Below are 22,780 nucleotides of genomic sequence, written 5' to 3'. Positions count from 1 at the left end.
TTGTCAGGAATCCCTCATGGCTTTATTCCCATTTTCTGCCTTGAAAGACTTCCTTTAAGGTTGGCATCACTTCCTTGACGTCTTTCCTTTGGTGTGGCAAAAGACTTTGTACAGTACAGAATCTCTCCCCGCTATTTTAATGGCCGGCGTGCGGAATGTGTGGCAGCTGGCGGCGTTCCCGGGAATCAGGTTTAATGTTACCAGCTTCCAGCATGTTTACTTTTGCAAAGTGTAGCCGTGCGACGCATACACACTCACTCGTGCATCGTTTCTGACAAAGTATGTAAGGCGGTGCTGTGGTCCAGCTGAAGTTTTATTGTTAGTCCTGGTTCAGTACGTGAAGCTTCTTTAGATGCTACGTAAGATTTTTAACCCCTGAGTGTTGTAATTGCCATCACAATGTTGGCTGCTAGCATTAATGACGCTGATCCTCGGCGATATTAGCGTTTTTTTTGGGGGGGGGCACTCTGTACAAAAATGGTAAAATTGATAATAGCAAAAGTAACTGCATTGTTTATTTATATATTTATGAAATTGAAATGGAGATATATATTAAGTCTTAGAGTATTATGAGTATTGAAGGCCTCTACATTATGGGAGTCCAGGCTAAGCCAACTATGGAAGTCGCAAAGTTAGCCGCTCGCGGTTTTGGGCTGTCAACACAAATATTTCCATTGTGCCCTGTTCGCGAGTTGCCGTTGAAAGGATTAATGCAAACATTGAGGGAAATGCATGATAAAACATCGGGTTTTCAATATGTCCATAATTGACAATGTTTCTATTTCGAATGGCAGTAAACGAGTCCGACATTGGCTAAATTTGACAGCTGTAGGGTGTACCTCTCAACTTCTCGTTTGCAAGCATTTAGAAGGGACGGCAGAGTGGCATGTTTAAAGTCATATTGTTTTGCAATATTTTGATCGCCCTACTGTTTTTTTTTTGTTTGTTTGTTTGGTTTCTTTGTGTGCTTTTCCTTTGTTATCACACATCAAAAAGCCTTTGTTGGGTCAAAATTTCCGCCACAGGGATTCATGCAGTGACAGAAAGATGATGGTTTTCTTTTCAAATTAAGAGCAAACTAATTGGAACATAAAGCAATTTAGTAGGAAAATGTTTTCAAAAACATAAAATGGGACCTTAAATAAACACTATTACATTGAAATCACAAAAAAAAACTCAGTTTAAGAAGCATTGGCCAACCAAATACGTAGTGTGTTTCCACTTGAAAATGTTTCCCTCCCAGAAGCGGACTCAGACGTGGACATTTGGGCCTCGCCGCCGCCCATGCAGAGCGACGAGGGCACCGAGCGCCTTTTGACGGATGAGGACGCGGGCGAGCCGCCGCCGGAGGCGGGCGGCGACCGTAATACCCCCGACGCCCCCATCATCACCAGCCCGCCCCAGACGCACAAACCCGACGTGTACGACCTGGAGTGGAGGGCGGGGCCTGACGGCGGTAGCCCCATCAACGCCTATTTTGTCAAATATCGCAAGGTGGGGTTGAAATCCACACGGAGAACAACGAATATTCTCAAGGGCATTTCTAACCTTCCCCGTTGTCGCTCAGGTGGACGAGATGGCGGCGTTGATGGAGAGCTGGCTGACGGTGCGAGTGCCCGGCAGCGAGCGCTCGCTGCGCCTTTCCGAGTTGGAGGCGTCCAGCCTGTACGAGGTGCTCATGGTGGCCCGGAGTTCGGCGGGCGAGGGCCAGCCGGCCATGCTCACATTTCGCACCGGAAAAGGTTTGTAGCTTTAGGATTGGTGCTGACTGGGGGGGGAATTGGCTTCATGTTCCAATTAATGTGTTCTTAATTTGAAAAGAAAGCCGTACTTTTCCAAATGCACACAAGTTTAAAATGAAGTTAGGCACCAAAAATGACTATGCCTCATTATGTTGCACCGTTTTATAGCCATCGTCATAATTTTCCTTTCAATTTTGAATGTAATACATTCCTATATCGCCATTTGGTTATTGCGGCCTCACTCTAATACTAAGTTTAATTTATGAGCGTAAGTTTTTATGATGTAAGTTTACGTTGGGAATTCTCTTGCAATTTCTATCCCTTTTACCTCAGAACAATCAAAAGATATCCACTTTATTTATTAAAAATAAATAAAGAACCATGGACTTTGATCAATGACCACGTCTAATGCATTTTTACTTTGTGATTTTTTTTTATATTTTTCCTCCTTATTCAAACCTCCTAAGTTTTTTTTTTTTAGGAAACAGCAACAATTTCTTTTGTTACCAATTCCCAGTTACCAATTTCAAAACGATCACACTCAAATTTATTTGACTTCACAGCCTTCGACAGAAACTAAAAGTACAATTTGGCCCACGATTAAAATGCGTTTTAACACAGTATTTTTTCATGAACTTGAATGTAAGATTGCCCCTACCAACATGGCTGCCAGGTATGCGCATACGTGAATAGTTTGCTGGCGCTGTGGCCGCGCTTTACAAAGATGCATTTTAAGCAGACTGTCCACTCTTTTTTGTCCTCTAAATTGAGAATCCATAGGTTCCGAATCTGTTAAATCCAGTTGTGAGCGTACAGCCGTCACTGAGCTTAAAAAGTTTCCTTTCAAAGTAAAACAGTGGCAGAAACCCGAGCCGTCTTCTGATCAAACGAGAGCGGCTCGGGGAACGGTGTCGGGGGGGGGCGACAACTGGGAACATGTGTGGGACTGTTTGGCTTCCTCCTTACGCCTCCTCCTCCTCCTCTTACAGAAAAGAGCGCCTCTTCCAACAAGAATCCGTCCAACAAGCCCCCGGTCGTCATGATGCCCCCTAAAGTGCCCGAGGACAAAATGCCCAACACGCACTTCGGGGTGGTGATCCACGACAGAGGTAACGTGTGAAATCAGAGTTCACTTATTCATTTCAAGGCGGCGTTTGGAGAAATAAATCCATACTTGATTTGTGTGGACTCTCAAAAACGTGAAAATACGTCTCTGGCACTGAATGAGTTCAAATTCACATGGAACAGGCGTTTCCATTCATTTTGATTTTGCGGCTTCATTATTTATTCATTTATTCGTTTCATTTTACTTTGGGGAAGCCCTGGAAAGGAAACTGAGTATTTTTACGATCTTTTGACTTCCAATTCCTGTCTGGATGCGACAAACAGGACTAACAAAAGTCACTTAACCTTCCGCTAACCCTTATCTCCGTCTTCCTCTGCCGCCCGTCTAACTTTGTGGCTCTCAGCTGCCGCCGTAAGTACGCGATTTATCCTTTCCGCTTCCTCCTCGGCTAATTCCTCCCACCCTTTGCGAGAAGGTTGACGCGTCCTCCGTCCCGCCTTTTTTCGCCAGTGCCCGAGGCGCCCGACCGGCCCACCATCTCCATGGCCACCGAGAGCTCCGCCTACGTCACCTGGATCCCCAGAGCCAACGGCGGCTCGCCCATCACCGCCTTCCGGGTGGAATACAAGCGCAGCCGCAACGCCGAGTGGGGAGTGGCGGCCGACAACATCTCGCCGCTCAAGCTGTCGGTGGAAGTTCGCAACCTGGAGCCCGGTGAGCCTCCGTGGGATTTTTACTGCTTGTCCCGTAGTTCTGGTCATATTTTTAGCGACCACTCTTATTTGTTCGTTGGTATTCCGACTGTGAGTTAAAAATGTGCAATAATGTCATTTGGCTAACGCTAGCATCCTTCTGCACCACTAAATCCCAAATTGTCGGTTTTTGAAAAAATTACGATGCACAGAGGCGGATGGAGTACAACAAAAAAGTATTTTTTCAGTCCTCCGAGTAATTACTCGAGTAAGTATTGAAATCAAGGTAAAAAAATACTCGAGTAACTTTTAACTCATTTATTATTTACTATTGGAACATAAATGTCAAACTCAAGGCAAAATTGTGGTCAGGTTAGACTATTGTTACTTTATAATTACAAAAAACTTTAAAGTCCTACAAATAATAATGCTTATTATTATTATTATTTAATTTTCATTTCTTTTATTAAAAGAATTATTGAATTATTATTATATTAGTATTCAGTAAAAAAAACGAACTGGTGAGTAACTTTATTTCCTTTTACTATTTTATTCAGAACATAAATGTCACATACATCGCCGTATAAAATAAAAGTAAATAAAATTCACTAATATTACTTCAACTAAAGCAATAAAAAAAATAAGTAAATATTACAAGACAACATACATTGAAAAATAGAGTTGAATTTTAGGGCTTTATTGTCATTGTATTGCATCTACAGTGAAATTTATGAATATTGTCTGTCTCCAAAAAAACTTTTTTATGCAATGCATTTTAATAAAATAATAGTTTAAGTATCGAATTTGGTTCATACTGTTCATAAGTGGCTTCAAGGTTTTTTTGCTATCCAGTATGCTTTTCATGTTGCAGACATTTTTCACTTTTCAAACAGTGCGCTGCATTTTACCGTTTTTTTTACCGCTCGGTTGAATTTAACTTTATAGTATAACATATAATATTTAAGCTGTAATTATTAGACCCAGCTAGCATCGACTATCAAAACAAGATGGCAGAATTGAACTCATTCAATGCCATCCAATTTAAAATACACCTTTTAGTTATACATTTGTCAACGCAGCCCAGGTAAAATGGATCTTTGACGTCTATAGCCGTCAATGGCAGTCAATGTCTTAAGGACTCGTGTTTCTCCACCGTCCCGCCCTCAGGCGCCACCTACAGGTTCCGCGTGGCGGCCATGAACTTGTACGGCGAGAGTCCTCACAGCGTGGCGTCCAGGCCGTACCAGGTGCCCCAAGCCAGCCCCCGCATGGCCGACAGGCCCGTGGTGGGCCCGCACATCTCCGCCACCGACGCCATCAGCGACACGCAGATCATGCTGCGCTGGACTGTAAGTCGGCCTTATTATTTATTTTTTGGCTCTGAACGATTATAGCGCTTCGCGTGCTGACCAAAAATGACGGCTTTGGGAGTGAACGAGTTTTATTAATTGCACCACGCGATGCATTCAAAGTGAGTTTTTTACAATCGGATATTTACTGTTATCCCTGCTATTTGAGTGAAGTAGGTACCAGGTAAGTATAATTGACGCCTACTGAAATGTATTTGAAAGAAAAAATGCTATTTTATTCGTTTTCATTTTTAAAATAATAAGCAAATTAATTTGCCCTTAATTTGAAAAGAGAACTTTACCATTGCTGTAATGGCATCAAAAAGAATTCCATCAATTTTAGTGATATCCTCAGAATTCTCTGTAAAATTTCAAAGCAGTGGTTTTCAAAGTGGGGTCCGCGGACCCCCGGGGGTCCCTGGCCTGATTGCAGGGGTCCCTGAAATAATTTGGGTTATTAATAAAAACTATATATGAATAGTTTCCAAAGAATTTGAGAACCCCTGCCTTAATGTACCCCCCTTTGAAAACCACTGTATTATAACACTAGGAGAAAATATGTAATTCAATTACAATTGTTTTTGAAAATTTTAAGCATTACTATTTCATCTACACCAGCAAAAGCTAGATTGGCCAATAGTTGTTGTTTTTTGTTTTTTTTGCCTACTAAACAAAGAAGAGAAGTCATCCAGGGGTCACATGGTGCCTCGATACAGGTGCAAGATTAGCACCTGCGAAAACAAGTACCTACAAACTATGGAAAGCTTAAGTAGAGGCCATTAGAAAAGGACCGAAAACACAGCGACTTCCCTTCCCGTTCCCATGGCGATTAATTCATATCGCGCAAACCCTCAAGAGCCGACGGGAGCAGATAATCGCCGCCCTTTCCGTAACCTCCGACTCATTATCTCCAGTCGACTTCCGCGCAATCAGAGAGCGGGCGGCTGATAGCGAGCCGCTCCATTAGCCGCCGGAGGAAAAAAGGCTAATTGTGCTCTAATGTAACCGTATTTTTTTTTCAGTACAGCCCCTCGAGTAACAACAACACCCCCATCCAAGGCTTCTACATCTACTACCGGCCCACCGACAGCGACAACGACAGCGACTACAAGCGCGACGTGGTGGAAGGTGCGTGGAAACGGGCGAAGACACAAACAACAAAGGCCCAAAAGCAAAGCCCGACATGCATAGTGTAAATACTTGACTCCGTAGCGTTAGCTTCTCCGCTTGCGGTTTGGCTGAGCTCCTTTCAACTTAATTGGCCGGAGTTGAAATACGAGAGCGGGCGGCAGAGCTGCGCGGCGGCTCGGGTTGCCGTCTGGAATGCTAACTGGCCATCGCGCCGCGGGAAAGGAAAGGAAAGGAAAGGAAAGGAAAGGAAAGGAAAGGAAAGGAAGTGGTGCTGCTGCTGGTGGGCCCTGTGGGTTATCTATGATATCCTCCACTTTTACCGCAGGTCAAACTTAGGGCTTTGTCTATGCTAACCGCTTAGCAATTAGCATGAGTGCGATTTAATGTCAATAAACGCTAACTAACATTTAGTTCACATCTACGTGAGCTTATGTGTACTTTACGCATGTAATTGTGGCCTTAAAGGTACTTCTGGTGCTTCTGCTCCTTTTAATTACAATCAGGTCAATAACTTCCTGTTCTTCTTCTCCCGCTTCTTGAAAAGCAGACTGAGCAAGTTTTGTGCTCGACTGCCCCCTACTGGTTAAAATGCAAACACCTAAAACTGATTGTAGCGACGAGTTGGATTTGCAGCCCGAATTTTCCTTTATTTTGAGAAAATACATGTGCTAATATTGTCTCCAATGAAAGCTAACTACGAAATCGAAATGTTTTTAACCACATAAATAGCATATTTACTCATCTCTACAATGGCATTAATAATTTAAAAGAAAAAACAAAGTCATTTCAAAAATACTATCAAACAGATGAAACTAATGCATTTATTTGGGTTGCTTATTTATGTTTTATAGTTGTTATTTCAGTTTTTTTACACTTCTGTATCATTTATTTATGAGTTCTAATTTGTTCATTTAAATTGAAATGAATGTAATATTAAATACCGTATGAACTGGAATATAACAATGAAATATTAAGGATAGTATTTACATGAATAAAAGTAATCAAATGAATGCATGAAAGCATAAAGAACATTATAAAGGTAAATTATGCGGAATAGTCAAACAATAACACGATAAAATCTCAACAAACAAACCTATAGGTGAGAATAATTGACAAAAATGGGACTTTCCCTTTCAGTGGAGCAACGCTAATGGGAAACAATGTGAGAAGTAACAACAATAATTTAAAAAAGTCTACGTTGGCTAAAAGTATCTTGATTTTCTATTGTTGGGCTCAAGCGTGTCTTTTATATACGTGTTTCATTGTGTGTGTGTGTGTGTGTGTTAATACTGGCGGTGAGCCTGGACAAACATCAGCTGCCATATATGGAGCTGGACTAGAGGGCAGCAACTGTGTGAAGGCCCACGGGACTCACAAGAATTTGCTCGTGTGTGTGTGTGTGTGTGTGTGTGTGTGTGTGTGTGTACTCACACATGTAGTGTGAAGGCTTCGCACAAGCGCACACAAAAGTGCGTGACCTGGGGCAAAATAAGACATTGCTGCTGGACAGGATTAAAACCTCTGGAAACCTTCTTTTTGCCCCTCCCCTTTCCCCGCCTATTTTCCCCCTCAGGTGTGAAAGACTGGCACATGATTGGCCACTTGCAGGCGGAGACTTCGTACGACATCAAGATGCAGTGCTTCAACGACGGCGGCGAGAGCGACTACAGCAACGTCATGATCTGCGAAACCAGAGGTGAGGATGGAAGGAAACCAGAAACAAAACAAAATGCGGAAGCGGGCCGGATATGGCCCGCTGACCGCAGTTTGGGGACCGTTGATCTAAGCCATTCATTTCCCTGTAATGTCGCCGTTTGCGTCGCAGCCCGCCAGTCGCCGGGCTCGCCAAGCCAGCGTCCCGTCACGCCGCCGTGGGCTCACCCGCAGGAGCCGTCCGGCCCCCCCGGGGGGCTGCTGTACCTCATCGTGGGTTGCGTGCTGGGCGTCATGGTCTTCATCCTTCTGGCCTTCATCGCTATGTGCCTGTGGAGGAACCGACAGCACAACAACATGCTCAGTGGGTGCAATGATGATGATTGAAATCAACAAAATACATCAAATGTATTCATTCTCAAAGGAAAACAACTCTAGTAAAATCCAATACAAAAAAAATGCTGTTTATTTTCAAATAAATCAAAAAACAAAATCAAAACTTCCAAGTCTTTGGCAGAAAAAAAAAACACGTGATTGTTGGAATTTAAAAAAAAAAAAGGCTAATGATAAATTGTATTCTTACTATCAAAACCTAATGGGATGAGAATTGAACCTTGTGGTACACCTTATGTTTCCCGCCGCAGAATACGACCCCCCGGGCTACTTGTACCAGCCGGCTGACATGAACGGACACGTTCTAGACTACACCGCCTTGGCAGGCACGGGCCGCATGAACGGGGCGGTCCACGGGGGCTACGGGGGCGGGGGCATGTTGCCCCCGGGGTGCCACCACTTGCACCACAAACACCCCAACGGCCTGCCGCTGCACAACGGCAACGGCGGTCTGTACCCGGGCCGACACCCCCACGGCCACGACGGCACCCTGCCCCACCCTCACCACCACCACAATGTGAGTGAGAAACCAACGAGGTTATACTCAAATGCAATTTTACGTTTATTTTCATTATTCATTTTTTGCTGTGGAAACGTATGTACTTTTTACGTTTTTATATGACTTTTTAAGACAAGCTGATTTCAGGGACGGAGCTAGATGGGTTCAAGGGGGGGGGGGGGGGGGGGGGGGCATGACCACCTTTTTTCACACTCTGACCACCCTTATATCAAACCCCATAACAAGGGGAAAATGTTTATTTTTTCTGCCATTATTCCATACATGTATTATTCTTACACCTTTTCATCCCCACTAAACACCGTCGTTTTTGTTTTAGGGAGGCGGCATGTACACAGCTCTTCCCCAGTCGGACTCTTCAGACTGCATGAGCTGTCAGAACTTGTGCAACAATAACAGGTACATTCTGGATGACGCGAGATATTCGATGCACGTGAAGTGGAATGGGAGGAGAACGGAGCCTTGTGGAACGCCTTTTTCTCATGCACTTTAATAGCCTATTTTAACCCTCGTGCAGTATTTTGTCCAGTCCTTTGATCTTTACATCAAAGACATTTCACATCTATGGGAAATCATTGAAAGAAGACAGTAGGTAGCTGAAATTTCACCCAGATGGTGACAACATGTCAAAATTCAACAAGGCATTTTTTTCACTAGCAAGAGTGTGCCATCCGTTGGCTAAAATACTGTGAGAATGATATGGGAGAAAATGACCCAAAAATGGTCAAAATACTGTATATGTTAAATAGATTAAAAAACAGAAACGCGTGAGCATAAAGTGGTCTTCGTCTTCAACAGTTCCAAATACATTTAGGGAACATTTAATAAGGTAAAATATTTTTTATCGATCATTTTTTCAAAGGGATTTTTTTTCTTTCGTGACTTTTCCATCAAGTCCATTTGCGGCGGTCTGTATAGGACTTTTTCACATAGCGTGTCATGGGATCGAGGCCAGCTAGCCTATTTTTTGGCACTCCGCATTCCCATGCTGCTCCTTGTTTATGTGCTCAAGCCTCGGCAGCATCACAGTTTATCCTGTGTGCAACCAGCCAACACACGGCCCGCGCTAATGAGCCTCCTGTTTATTTATTTACGCAGGCGGGAAAGAAAACCAGGATCGCTGCCGGGGATCCTTGTTCCGATAGCGGGAGGCGTGTCGAAACCCGATGCCGTTTTTTTTTTTTTTTTTTCAATGGGATTTAGTAAAAAAGTGGTGCGCTACAAAAAGGACGTTTGTATGGATTTGAACAGGAACTTAATGGTCGTTGGTTAGAAATCTACAGAATGATAGTCTCATTTTTACTTACTAAGTTTATCGTCAAATTGAACATAAAAATAAAACTACGCTACACAGCAAGGCTGAACAATAAAGGGTGCAAGAATTGATCCTTTAGGGACTCCACACATCATAAACATTCAATCCTATTTAAAACATTCAATAGCCACAATGTTTTTTCAAGGACGTGAACCAATTAAAAAAAAACTGTTGCGCTACACACCAAGGCTAGCATATACAAGCTGAAGAATAAAAGGTCCAAAGATTGACCTTTGAGGGACTCCAAATGTCATGGCCACTAAATAGCCACAAAATTCTTCCAAAGACCTGAACCAAAACAAAAAAACTATCATCTCTGTGCTACACACCAAGGCTAGTATATACAAGCTGAATAATAATGGGTTCAAAGATTGACCCTTGAGGGACTCCATATGTCATGGCCATTCGGTCAGATTAAAAACATTGAATAGCCACAAAATTCTTCCAAGGACCTGAAAAAAAAATCGTCATCTCTGCGCTACACACCAAGGAAAGCATATACAAGCTGAAGAATAAAGGGTCCAAGGATTGACCCTTGAGGGACTCCACATGTCAGATTTAAGACACAAAATTCCTCCAAGAAGGACCAGAACCAAAACAAAAAAAAAAACTGTCATCTTTGCGCTGACTTCTAGGTGTTACAACAAGACGAACGGCGTCCTTTCGGGCGGGACACTTCCCCTCATGCATCGTGTGACGCCATGCCAGCAAGACGGTCTTGAGATGGTTTCTCTGAACCGGGCGGTGACATCACCCTGCGGCCACCACTGTCCCCCCGTCGGCGAGCGACAAGTTGAGGACCTCGACGAACTCGAGGTCACGCACCCGCCCGACGATCGCCGAGAATCCCCGTCTTCGCTACGTTCGTGTTGTCTCGACGGAGACAGCACGGAATGTCCGGCAGATGACACAGGTGTCTTGATTTGTTTGGGTTTTTTTTTTTTTTCGATTCAATAACGCAAGCCTTCTAGCATGACTGACGTGTTGTTTTTGTTCATAGCGGAGGACATTTTGAACCGCTCGGACAAGGACGGTCCGGTCCTGCGCTGGGACAGCCTGGGCCTCCCGGACTCGGACTGCGACGAAAAGCCCGGCTGGATCTCCGGCGGGGGCGAGCTGATCCAGGCCAGCCTCCAGGAAGTCTGACCTCACGCGAGACAGTCGGAGAATCTGAGAGAGGACACTCTGAGGACCTAAAAGAAGACATTCAGAGGACTTTGTCCAACACGGGCGACGAATCGTCGCAGCCACCGGAGGCTAAGACGGAACTCCTAAAGACTCCTTAGATGACTATTTATTTTTTTCTAGTAGTAAACTATTATTTCATATGAATGTATCTGTGTCAAAGAACAAAGTTGTCCGTCTTTTATATTATTTATGCTTTTTCTTCTTTTTTTTTTGCCTGAGATTCGTTGTGTTTCCGAGAGTTAGCGACTTGTAAAGTTTTGTAATAATATAAAGAGAAGATAAGGAAGAGTAAGTCAACACAATGTGTCAGCCTTCATTTCTGATATTTAATTGCACAGTAGTGAGTGAGTGAGTGAGTGAGTGAGTGAGTGAGTGAGTGAGTGAGTGAGTGAGTGAGTGAGTGAGTGAGTGAGTGAGTGAGTCATCCAGTTAAAGACAATTTTCATATTAAGTTTAGTTAGAGAGCTAACGGGTAAGCAAGAATGAGTTAGTTGGAAGTTGATTAGGTTTTGTTAGTGAGTGAGAACGTTTTTGGATAACGGTTAAAAAACAAGTGAATGAATGAGTTTGTGAGGGACTAAGTCTGTTCGTGAATTAAAGTTTGTGGGTAACAAAGTTTGTTAGTGAGAGAGCGAACGAGCGAGTTAGTTTGTGGTTGATAAGTTCAGTATTCAGTGAGTGAACGAATTGTGTAATGAGTGAGTGCATGAGTGAGAGTTTGTCGGTGACTAAGTTTTAATGAAGGTTTATGGGTAGTCAAGTTGGTTAGTGAGTTAGAGTATTTTGGTTGTGAATGGGCAAATGAGTCAGTCGTGAGTTAATTACGGAGTGTATTAATTCCATCCCATTTGTGACTTAATTTAAACGAGAGAGTTTGCGAGTTAGTTCAAGAGCGAGTGACACTTGATTAACTTGACGCCCGTGGGTTTATTAATGTCATCATTAGTCATCGTCCACGTCCAGCTTGGTTTGGTAGAAGGTCACCCTGGCGGCGCGGCCCCGGTGGTACAAAGCCTGGCAGGTGTAGGTGCCCTCCGCTTCCCGCCGCACTTCCTCCACCACCAGGGCGGAGGTGTTGCCCGGCACGCGCAGGTGGACAGCGCCGCCGGGATGAGCCTGCAGCTTGGGACCGTCGCCGTAGTCGTAGGCCAGAGCCACGCTGCTTTCCGAACCGGCCCTGGTGAAGCCCCAGATGAAGAGGGAGGGCGGGTCGGCGCCGCAGTCCAAACGGACCCACGCCCCCGAGCGCACGGTCGCATTGAAGCTCACGTACTCCACCTCTTCGGGGTCGAAAAGATCCAGCGCTGAGGGTGCAAGATGAGAGAGAGCGAGACTGTTTGTGGCTGACTGAGTCGGTTAGAGAGTGACTTGCGTTGATGAGTGAGTGATATGGTTTGTGGGTGATTAACTTGGTGAAAGTGAGTGAGTTTATGAGTGAGGTAAGTTGGTGAGAGACTTAAGTTGCCAGTGAGTGAATTTAAGTGACTAAGATGGTGAGCGAGAGTGAGTGTGACAGTTTGGATGACTAAGTTGGTTAGAGTCTGACTATGTTGGTGAGTGAGTGAGAGTTATATACAGTAGTTGATTCAGTAGGTGATTCAGTTGGTGTGACTAAGTCGAGTGAGTGACTAAGTTTTTAGTGAGTGAATTTGAGAGTGAGTGAGAGAGAATTTGTGCGTGACTAAGTTGCTAGTGAGTGAGTTTGAGTGTGTGTGTGAGTGAATGAGTGAGTTTGTGGGTTACTAAGTTGGTGACTGAGTGAGTGAGTGAGTGAGTGAGTGAGTGAGTGAGTGAGTGTGACAGAGTTTGTGGCTGACTAAGTAGTTTAGTGAGTGCGTTTGTGGCGTTTGTGATCGACTAAGTTGTGAGAGTGATATAGCTTGTGGGCGACTAAGTTGGTTAGTGAGTGAGTTTGTGAGTGACTAAGTGGGTGAATGAGTGATCCAGTGAGTGAATGACTAAGTTGGATAGTGAGTTAGTTTGTGAGTGACTAGATTGGTGAGTGAGTTATACAGTTTGAGAGTGACACTGGGTTAGTTTGTGAGAAAGTGAGTGAATGATAGAGCATTGGTTAAAAGTGAGTGAGTTAATTTGTGGCTGTCTAAGTTGGTGAGTGCTTTAGATAAAATAAATGAGCGAGTGAATGAGTTACAATATGTGAGTGAGTGTTTTCGCGGGTGAATAAGTTGGTTTCAGTGAGTAAGTGAGTGATAAGGTTGGTCGGTTAGGAGTAGGGTGCTCACCTCGGAGCGGAGGAAGCAGAATCCAGGTGTCCAGCAGGAATACCAGCGAAAATCTCCACAACATGCTCTCGCGGCGCGGACACAATTTCTGTTGGCGGGCTGACTCTTTCTGGGCCGCGCTGGAGCCGCCTTCTCAAATATTTAGTAGTACTGCTGCCGTACTTCATGTTTTATTCAATCAAGCTCTTGTGGCGTCGATGGGAGAACGCTAGTGGATGCGTTCATGTCTTCATTGGCTTGTTATGCTCTAGTGACTAGTCAATGTGTTTGGGTGAGTGAGTGAGTGAGTGAGTGAGTGAGTGAGTGAGTGAGTGAGTGAGTGAGTGAGTGAGTGAGTGAGTGAGTGACAATGTTTCAGTTCACGATTTCATCTGCTTTTATGAAGCAATTAAATAGGCTAAAATCGGAAACGTGACGCACATAAACAACTTCAATTGACCTAGCGTGATTTTTTTGTGACTCAATAAAAAAATATAAAAAATAATATAAAAAAAATATATAAAAATAAAAAGCAGAACTAATTGAGGGTACCACCCCTACGACAAAGCTTTGTACACCCAAAGGCACAATGACTAATAAAAGTACTTGTGGATGTGTGGTCCCTGAAATGGAGCAGAAGCTTCCCAGCTGCAAGCCGCATGCCACTTAAGCGGTGTGGCTTGGTTGAGAAGAAGGAAGGATGGGGAAGTGGTTCGGTGGGGGCCACAGTAAAATAAAGGGATGTCAACATTGGGGACTGTAGCATCGCTTGGGAAAAAAAGTCGATAAAAGAATTGGGGTTCCGTTCATTTCCATCGGGTTTTTGTCGCTTTGGCCGCTAGGGGGCAGAAATAAACTATTGTCTCATAAACTATTGTCTCAGGCAAAAACAAAGAAGAATAACTTTCTTTTCCTGCTACTGTGCTCTCAAGTTATTCCAATATTAGGCGCATTCTGTAGAGGATACAAAAAACGTGAGTATTTTTATGTTATCCGTGTAAATGTGTTCAAATTTATATTTATATATTCATATTGCTTAAAGCGTAAAACCGCGACTACCAACACTAACCGTTAGCATGTCAACGGCACTTCCTATTATATGTTAGCATTAAGCTAACAACATGCCGCTCTAATTCAAACCGACCTGTTTAAAATTTGAGTTCAGTTGAACTTGAGACTCGAGACCATAAATAATGTGATTGAGCTCTAACTTTTATATATTCGTTTGAGAAAAAATAAATCCGTTCCCCCCCCAAAAAAAGGAAAAAAAAGATCGGGTTGCATTCTACAGTATTTGCACGCTGCAGTACTACTGTGTCGAATTCGCATAATGAAGACGTCAGAGTGGAAGCCGAGCATGAACGTCAGAAATGGAGAAGGAACAACAAATGTATTGTTTCTTATTGTCTCAATAAAAATGAATCATCAGTCCTACTGGCTCATTTATTGTTATTAAATGTCAACAGTTGTAATCATTTCCAGATGAGAGCAAACTGGCCTTGTTTGCATGAAGTCAACACAAACAAGCAGAAGGCGTTTGCAAAAACGTTGATCTTTGGTAGTTTTGGCAATGAGGCTCTGACGCAGGACCAATTACATCTCTTTAAATCATTCCATATTCCATTTAATTATACTCTTATCTCATATTTAGAGCCAATAAGACTGTAAAATGCTACAGGGGCTTATTTATGTCGTGCACAGGATTTGATGAATAATTATAAAATAGCGTCGCAAAATATCAACTCTGTAAAACTCCTTTTCAGAGAAACCTGATTGCAACAATTATGTGAGGGAAAACACACAAGAAACCATGGCTGAACCTGTTCACAAACCTCAGTATTAATGATCAACGGTCACACACTACTGCAGAGCTCAGTCTAGCGATGCAAACAATTATTACTAAAACTAACTCATTGACTAACTTCCGCTAATTCTCATTTAGTAACTAACACAAAACACAATATTTAACAAACTAACTGATTGACTTGTTAGGTTAACCTGTTCAGTCACATTTATACACTTACTAACTAACTGACCGACTGACTGATTGACTTGTTAGGTTAACCTGTTCAGTCACATTTATACACTTACTAACCAACCAACGAAAACTTAACCCGCCCTTACTCACATATCGTAAAACTCGTAAACTCATCCATTTCCAACTAACTAAATAGCTAGCCAACACATGCATACCCACTGTCACACTTCCCAATAGACATGTTAAATTATTAACCACTCACTACCTTATTAGTAACTTAGTTAGTCACATGATGGAACTTATAGTGGGCTAATAAGTTCCATCATGTGACTAACTATTTAGCTCGCTAGCTATCTAACTAACCTGTTAAGTTAAACTGCTCTAAGTCACATCTTTACACACTAACAAAAAACACAGTTACTAACTAACCAATTAACGAATAAATTAACAAAATTGTTAACGCGCTCAAATTCACAAGATTCTAACAAGTAAACCTATCCAATGCTAACTAATCAACTCAAAAAGTTCACCCGCCTTAACTCACAAATTGTGACTCATGTAAATTCATCTACAACTAACTAACTAACTAACTAACTAACTAACGAAACCAGCTGTAAGTCACTTACTGTAATGCATCAAACCCATCCATTACTAACTAATTTAACCCGTTTAAGTCTCATATTGTGACATACAGTATGTAAGATGCAACATCTAACTGATTAACTAACTAATTACTTAACTCGCAAAAGTAACCTGCTCTAAATCACGTATTGTAACACATGTAACATCTAACAAACTAACAAAGCTAACTAGCTAACTAACTTAGCATTTGCCTGAATATTTACTCACTCACTGACTCAATCACTGACAACCACATACTGTATACAGCGCACTGGTAAATGTTTTCACGTTTACAAGCGCTGGCTCTAAATTGCTTTACGAGAGCCAAATATTTGTCGTCTTCACGGTTCGTCCGACGTTAAAAAAAAAAATCCCCCAAAATCCAGCGATCACGTCCGCGTGGGAAGCGCAGGAAATAAAAGCTCAGCGTTGCAACGCTGTGAAATACAAGCGAAACCTCCCGAGCCCGATTGAAGCAACACGACGGGCTCCCTCCCTTCGTATTTTTACGATCCCGATCGTGAGAGCGCGAACGAGAGCGCCGTTTATTTTGAGCGGCGAGGATCGTAAAGCGCTAAACGTGCGCTTCTCAAACCCATGGTCCCTGGATTGCCGTAGATTGGCTCTTTCCAAAAATAATTTGCAATAAATGACTATTTATTACCGATCCTTCATTCATCGTGTTATTTTCATATTTAAACAGGCTAGACCTATAAATGGGCCAGGAGTGCGCCAATTAGGCAAGTTCTAATGACATTGGGATTATGGGGGCGGTCTTTGAAAGTTTTTTCCCCGGTGGGCAGACCCGGGGAGCCAAAAAGTATGAAAACCGCCGATTAAGATCACGCCGTTATGCTAGCGGCGCCGACACGGGCGCAATTGAACTTGCCTGGTGCCGTTTAGCACGCAGGTGGTCCTCGCCTAGTCCGCGCGGGACGACGTAGAGGGCGGAGTGCGTCGCGCCTGTTGGGAGGCCATAATGTGTTGCGCAGATACCTTCGGTCGGCTCTCTCATCTGCTGCCAAAAACAAAAATCGGCCATCGGGGAGCACCTGAAAGCCTTTACTGGATCTCGAAAAGCTTTTGGGCCAATATTGCATTCTGACGCTGCGATAAACGTGAGCAAAAGTATGACGATGTTAGTGTTTATTGTTTATTTTTTCCCCACAAGTAGGAGTACTTTTAATAATCGTATGTTGTTTTTTTTAATTTATTTTGACTTTAATCGTGTTTGAAAAAAAAACTCTGCAAGCACTAGTGATAGCGTATCACCAACCCGCTAAAATAATGGCGATATATTTTCAAAATAACTTCAAATTTTATTTTAAAGCAAGTTCGTTATACGAGCATGAGCATAATGATGTGTTTCTGGTAAAAAATGAGCACATACTGTTTTGAGAGCTAACTTGTAAGAGCTAAAAAGGGCACAGAGGTCCTCCTAAGTATCATGACTTGATTTTGATTGGTGAAGTTTCAGCCAATCGCCTCGCAGAAGTGGCAACATCATCAAATTTCAGTGTATTTATTGGTTTAGTCCTGCAAATATCATGTCCTCCATGATATGATACATGTATACAATAAGAAAACATCATAAATAAAAAATATAGAAAGGATTTTCCAGCTTTACCATTCCGCCATTTTGAAACGAGTGAGGCCGACCAATGGCAGACCAGGATCTCCGTCATGTGACGGCAACAGGAAATAAGTGCAATTCCCTAAAAACGCCTGCAGATGGAGACAAAACAACACAAATACAGCCAAGACCCTGGGGTCATGACAGTTGTTTTTGTCGCAAAGCCGGGAAAATACCCTAAAGAGGGTACGAAAAAACTCAGCATTCCACATTGCAACATGAAATAAAACGTAAGCCAGGGACACTATATATATATATATATATATATATATATATATATATATATATATATATATATATATATATATATATTTTTTTTTTTTTTTTTTTAATACAGAGCAGTGATGGTGTACTGTAATTAATGTATTGGAATTCCTCTTGCCCTGGTTTGTTTTTGATTGGGACTGTTACGATTTTCTTTTTTCTGCCTAGCAACAAGCGACTATATGGACGTGTGACACGGCCTGGAAAAAAGAATCCTGCAAATTCTGTTGATTTACGCTGCGGCGTCTGCTAGAGACATGGTGATTTATTTCACTTGTGAAGTTTTATGATGAACGGCAAACATTTTTCGTTGTTTGTTGCCATTGGAAGAGAACTTGGAACAATAAAAAAAAAAAAAACTCAACTCAGTAAAAGCACGATTCCAGGTATGTAGTCTACCTCTGCTTGTGTCAGCTTCTCGTCTTGCTTCCAGCATTTTTGGGGGACGCTGAACGCATTAAGCATTGCATTTACTTTTTTTTTTTTTTTTTTTCCTCCCCGGAAAGCTAACTTGAACTTTCGGAGTTCTCAAGAGTGGTGTCGGCATCTGGAAGCAGTAGAAGTCTTGTCTGGAAGATAAAGTAAGGACGATATGAATGCCAATGTCCAGTCTGGGATCAATTATGGAGAAATGAGATGGGGTGGGGGGGTGGGGGGGGGGCAGATAGTATATCTCCATGTGGATCCTCGCACACACAAACAGACGCTAAACAAACAGCTTGTGTGTGTTTGCGACTGCGTGGAATATTCAGTGTATGTATGTGGCTTTCGGACGGCCCCGCCTTCTCCGCCTTCCCCGCCTCCTGGGCCATTTAACGACAAACTTGCGGCAGGCCCAGATGTGCCCGTTGCCAACGGGCCCGCCTGCCGGATCGAAAGCCAGCGAGCCGCACTCAAGAGTTACGGTAGCTCCAGAGTAGCGATGCAAGGAATCGATGACCGCAATCCCTCAAATATAAGACGCACTTTTTCCCCAAAATGAAGGTACACAAACGGTAACGTAAAGATTGGAATTGGCCGTATTCTTACTTAGCGATAATTACTGTAATGAGACGGGCTAGACAGTGGGATGTTAGAAGCGTTAAAAGAAGCGAGCAAACTGAACCGACATCCGAGTTCAGCAGCTAGTTGGTTACAACATGTGACGGAGTTAATTTTGAGTTAACTTTGCCAGTTACCATTGCGAGTAATTTAGTTAGTTAAAAACAAATGTCTCAATTAGTTACAGTATGTGACTTAGAGGGAGTTATTTCTGTGTGTTGAGTTTGCGAGTTAGTTAAAAAGGAATTAGTTTCTATCAGTTACAATATGTGGCTTGGAGTGAATTAACTTTAAAGCTAACTTTGAAGCTAACTTTAAGTTAGTGAGTGAGTGAGTGAGTGAGTGAGTGAGTGAGTGAGTGAGTGAGTGAGTGAGTGAGTGAGTTAGTTAGAAATTTGTTTCTTTTTTAGAATATGTGACTGACTTAGAGTGAGGTTAGTTAGTTAGTTGGAAATTAGTTTCTGCTTGTTACAATATGTGACTTATAGCGAGTTTAGTTAGTTAGTTAGTTAGAAATTTGTTTCTTTTTTACAATATGTGACTTAGAGTGAGGTTATTTAGTTAGTTGGAAATTAGTTTCTGCTTGTCAATATGTGTCTTATAGCAAGTTTAGTTAGTTAGTTAGTTAGTTAGTTAGTTAGTTAGTTAGTTAGTTAGAAATGTGTTTCTTTTTTACAATATGTGACTTAGAGTGAGGTTATTTAGTTTGTTGGAAATTAGTTTCTGCTTGTCAATATGTGTCTTACAGTAAGTTTGGTTAGTTGGTTAGTTGGTTAGTTAGTTAGTTAGTTAGTTAGTTAGTTAGTTAGTTAGTTAGTTAGTTAGTTAGTTAGTTAGTTAGTTTTTGACGACTATATACAATAAATAGATTTGACTTGACTTAACAGCTTCTAAAGTAATGATGAAGTTGTCTCAATTTACTCTCAGCGTGGTGATCTGATTTGATGTCTAATTTCCAGGATTTTACAAGAGTTGTTGTGGCAACATCTGCACGCCATCCTCTCGGCTGTGCATTGTGGGATGCATAGGATAGAGGAAAGAGTTGGAAGAACGAAAAGGCGTGGAACGGAATGAAAATGAATACGTAAACGGAGGCAATGGGAAAATTCCAATAATTTCAAATCACATTTCAACAAACAATTGAAATTGCATGTTAACCACCCTCATATTTGCTACTTATGACGAGAAGTCATTATATTCATTGTCAGATTTGCGATCATAATTGTAGGTAACCAACGTGATAACAGTTATGACAGCTGTAGACAAAATAATTAATTGCGACGTGGATAACGTGAATAAAAAAGTCGCTACTTGGTTGTCCTGTGCGCCAAAAACAAACTCTGCTGCCATCTAGTGGCCGCTTGTATTTCCCCCACGGACCGCCGAACACAGTTTAGTATTTAACAAGATTTTTAATTTTGATTTATCTTTCAAATCATGGCAGACTGTGTTTGTTTGTACGCGAGAATTTGTCCACCTTGGTTTTATTGTTTAAGACAAATGAGACTGAGTGTGTCTGTTTCCTCCCAGTATTTCTTATCTTAAAGAAAAAAAACAAACACCGCCAAAATATTTGCTTGACATGAAGTGACATTCAGCATATCAAAAAACCTAAAGCGAATACAAATTGCTATTCGGAATTGAGGGATGAATGGCGAGCTTAAATTATGCAGCACGCATGAAAAGTGAGCGGAGATGCTTCTGCAGGTAAAGTGGCTCCCGCACAAAGGCATTAGAAGGGCAGAGCGTGTCACCATGGAAACCATCAGCTTCTTCTTCATCACATTATTATCCTCATCATCATCTGTAGCCAACACTCATGAGGACGTTTCAACATTCTTACGGAGCATGCACAAACCGACCGTTTTGCATACTGCGCTGTAGATATATATTAGGGATGAGTCAGTGTATTATACTAGTAATAGTAATAAAACTATTACATAAGAAATAATGTGGCGTTTTGTCTTACAAAGTCATGACAAGAAAAACAATTTTCTTCTAGATATTAATTTCTAGTTTCTGATCATAAAACTGCTCCAAGAGAGCAGCTCATATCTTAAAGTAAAGCTCGGTATTGGCCTGATACCAATACTTGGTACTCGCCCATCCTTGGCTAAACATTCAGGAAAATGCTATATTGGAATAGGTCGGTCTCTTTAAAGTTGTTTGTCTTTTTTTTTTGTGGAAATATTATATCAAAATTACTTGTGGTATCGGTACTTAGTATCGGTATCAGTGAAAGCTGAAATGTGAATGCTGTTGAGTGCTTGTGCTGATATTGGTCTGAAAAAAGACTGGTATTAAACACCTGTGTTATTTATTGGAAAAATGTCCTTTGTTATTGACATTTTCAATTAATATTATCCAACATGATATTTTGGGCTTTATTATAAAACTATTTCTGTATGAACAGAAGCTGTAAAGTCAAACAATAACTGGGAATTGTAGTTTATTACAATACTCCGTGGGCTTATTTTTGTTTTTTAATCGTGCCATCAACAAATACTCTATATGATTAAAAAAAAAATAGAACACATACTAAAACAAAAACAACTAAAATGCGCAAAACAAAGCTAAGAAATCTGTGTCACAAATTCAATAAACTAAATGTCAAACCAATAATAATAAAAAAAAGTTGGCAAAGACTCCAGCTATTAAAAAAATAAAATAAAATCGCCATATGGCCGGTTAAGGATTGGCAAAGTGTCCAGATACTTTTGTCATCCAAGCGGGCGCACCTCGTCGTTTATTTCCTGCAGTGCGCCCCGCTGACACTCTTGTTTGTCTCCTCACATCCGTGCCAGTTTCCATGACAACACGACTTCACTCTCTCATCCTCTGCTGCCGTGCATTCTCCTGACCTTCCATCGCTCTTTTCATTTTCTTCACCCCCCCCCCCCCCCGCCCAAAAAAAAGAAGAAATAGCCTCGCCCCATCCTCCTCTCATTCCACGACTCTAATTGGCGCTTGCTGCATAGCGGCAGGAAAAATGATGGACGTGCATAAAGTGGATGACATGTTTATGATGACAAACAAATCTACCTGTAGGCCATCTTCATCCTCCTGACATAATGCCGCACAACAATTTCTATCTATCTATCTATCTATCTATCTATCTATCTATCTATCTATCTATCTATCTATCTATCTATCTATCTATCTATCTATCTATCTATCTATCTATCTATCTATCTATGTATCTATCTATCTATCTATCTATCTATCTATCTATCTATCTATCTATCTATCTATCTATCTATCTATCTATTTATCAAGATCGAGTATTAACAGGCTGTTAGATCTATCTATCTATCTATCTATCTATCTATCTATCTATCTATCTATCTATCTATCTATCTATCTATCTATCTATCTATCTATTTATCTATCTATCTATCTGTCTATCTATCAAGATCGAGTATTAACAGGCTGTTAGATCTATCTATCTATCTATCTATCTATCTATCTATCTATCTATCTATCAAGATCGAGTATTAACAGGCTGTTAGATCCATCTATCTATCTATCTATCTATCTATCTATCTATCTATCTATCTATCTATCTATCTATATCTATCTATCCATTCATCCATCCAGCTGGCTAACTATTAGCATGCATATTTGTGGTGCTGCCATTACCTTCTCAGCAAATCTTTTTCTTTTTTTTTTTTTAAGAACACAAGCGGTGGAGCAACACATGTAGACAGACAATCGGGTTTAGTCAAGCACGTTAGGTAGTTGAACCGAAAGTAATGCAAGTAATCTGTCCCAGTCACCCCCAAAACATGGCTGAACCTGATGTATAGTCTCTTAATTCAGGTTTGCCTTGGCCCCCCCAGTGGCAATATAAGATCAAAACACCTTTGACTCCTCTCTGGGATTCTCAGTAAGGCAGTAATATTAGCCGCTCTTTGAAGAGAATAACAAATTATTTGTGATTATTAATATTGTCTGTCAACATGTGTTGCCCCACCA

General features: G+C 41.7%; 2 protein-coding genes and 1 long non-coding RNA gene across 3 annotated transcripts in view; 2 read left to right on the top strand and 1 right to left on the bottom strand.

Annotated features, from left to right (window-relative positions):
* The window catches only part of cdon (cell adhesion associated, oncogene regulated), a 31,675-nt gene extending 20,327 nt beyond the window's left edge, over positions 1–11,348 (top strand). The window contains exons 8-19 of the mRNA XM_088427172.1: positions 1,244–1,494; positions 1,568–1,742; positions 2,732–2,851; positions 3,319–3,522; positions 4,668–4,849; positions 5,872–5,977; positions 7,554–7,676; positions 7,806–7,997; positions 8,278–8,543; positions 8,863–8,942; positions 10,494–10,771; positions 10,859–11,348. Of these exons, the coding sequence (XP_088283298.1) occupies positions 1,244–1,494; positions 1,568–1,742; positions 2,732–2,851; positions 3,319–3,522; positions 4,668–4,849; positions 5,872–5,977; positions 7,554–7,676; positions 7,806–7,997; positions 8,278–8,543; positions 8,863–8,942; positions 10,494–10,771; positions 10,859–11,004 (2,123 nt within the window). The 3' untranslated portion in view covers positions 11,005–11,348. The remainder of the gene's footprint in view (positions 1–1,243; positions 1,495–1,567; positions 1,743–2,731; positions 2,852–3,318; positions 3,523–4,667; positions 4,850–5,871; positions 5,978–7,553; positions 7,677–7,805; positions 7,998–8,277; positions 8,544–8,862; positions 8,943–10,493; positions 10,772–10,858) is intronic.
* Positions 11,349–11,389: 41 nt separating this feature from the next.
* LOC148415463 (V-set and immunoglobulin domain-containing protein 10-like 2) lies at positions 11,390–13,372 on the bottom strand. The gene is made up of 2 exons (XM_088427176.1): positions 13,290–13,372; positions 11,390–12,350 (listed from the first exon to the last, which is right to left on the bottom strand). Exons 1-2 carry the CDS (start codon positions 13,351–13,353, stop codon positions 11,989–11,991), a joined length of 426 nt encoding a protein of 141 aa, XP_088283302.1. The 5' UTR covers positions 13,354–13,372; the 3' UTR covers positions 11,390–11,988.
* An 816-nt stretch (positions 13,373–14,188) lies between these two features.
* On the top strand, positions 14,189–18,351 carry LOC148415462 (uncharacterized). The gene is made up of 3 exons (XR_015867185.1): positions 14,189–14,242; positions 17,933–18,150; positions 18,271–18,351. It is a non-coding gene; the product is annotated as an uncharacterized LOC148415462 (long non-coding RNA).
* Positions 18,352–22,780: the final 4,429 nt, after the last annotated feature.

This window comes from Hippichthys cyanospilos, chromosome 11 (assembly GCF_059441005.1).
Source record: "Hippichthys cyanospilos isolate Australia breed blue-spotted pipefish chromosome 11, RoL_Hcya_1.0, whole genome shotgun sequence".
NCBI classification, from domain to species: Eukaryota; Metazoa; Chordata; class Actinopteri; order Syngnathiformes; family Syngnathidae; genus Hippichthys; species Hippichthys cyanospilos.
This window is presented reverse-complemented; position numbering and strand designations above follow the sequence as displayed.

Coding starts and splice junctions, on each gene's coding strand:
- LOC148415463 (XM_088427176.1), bottom strand. CDS start 13,353: ATGTTGTGGAGATTTTCGCTGGTATTCCTGCTGGACACCTGGATTCTG. Junction 12,351..13,289: donor TCTGCTTCCTCCGCTCCGAG/GTGAGCACCCTA, acceptor TTGCACCCTCAG/CGCTGGATCTTTTCGACCCC.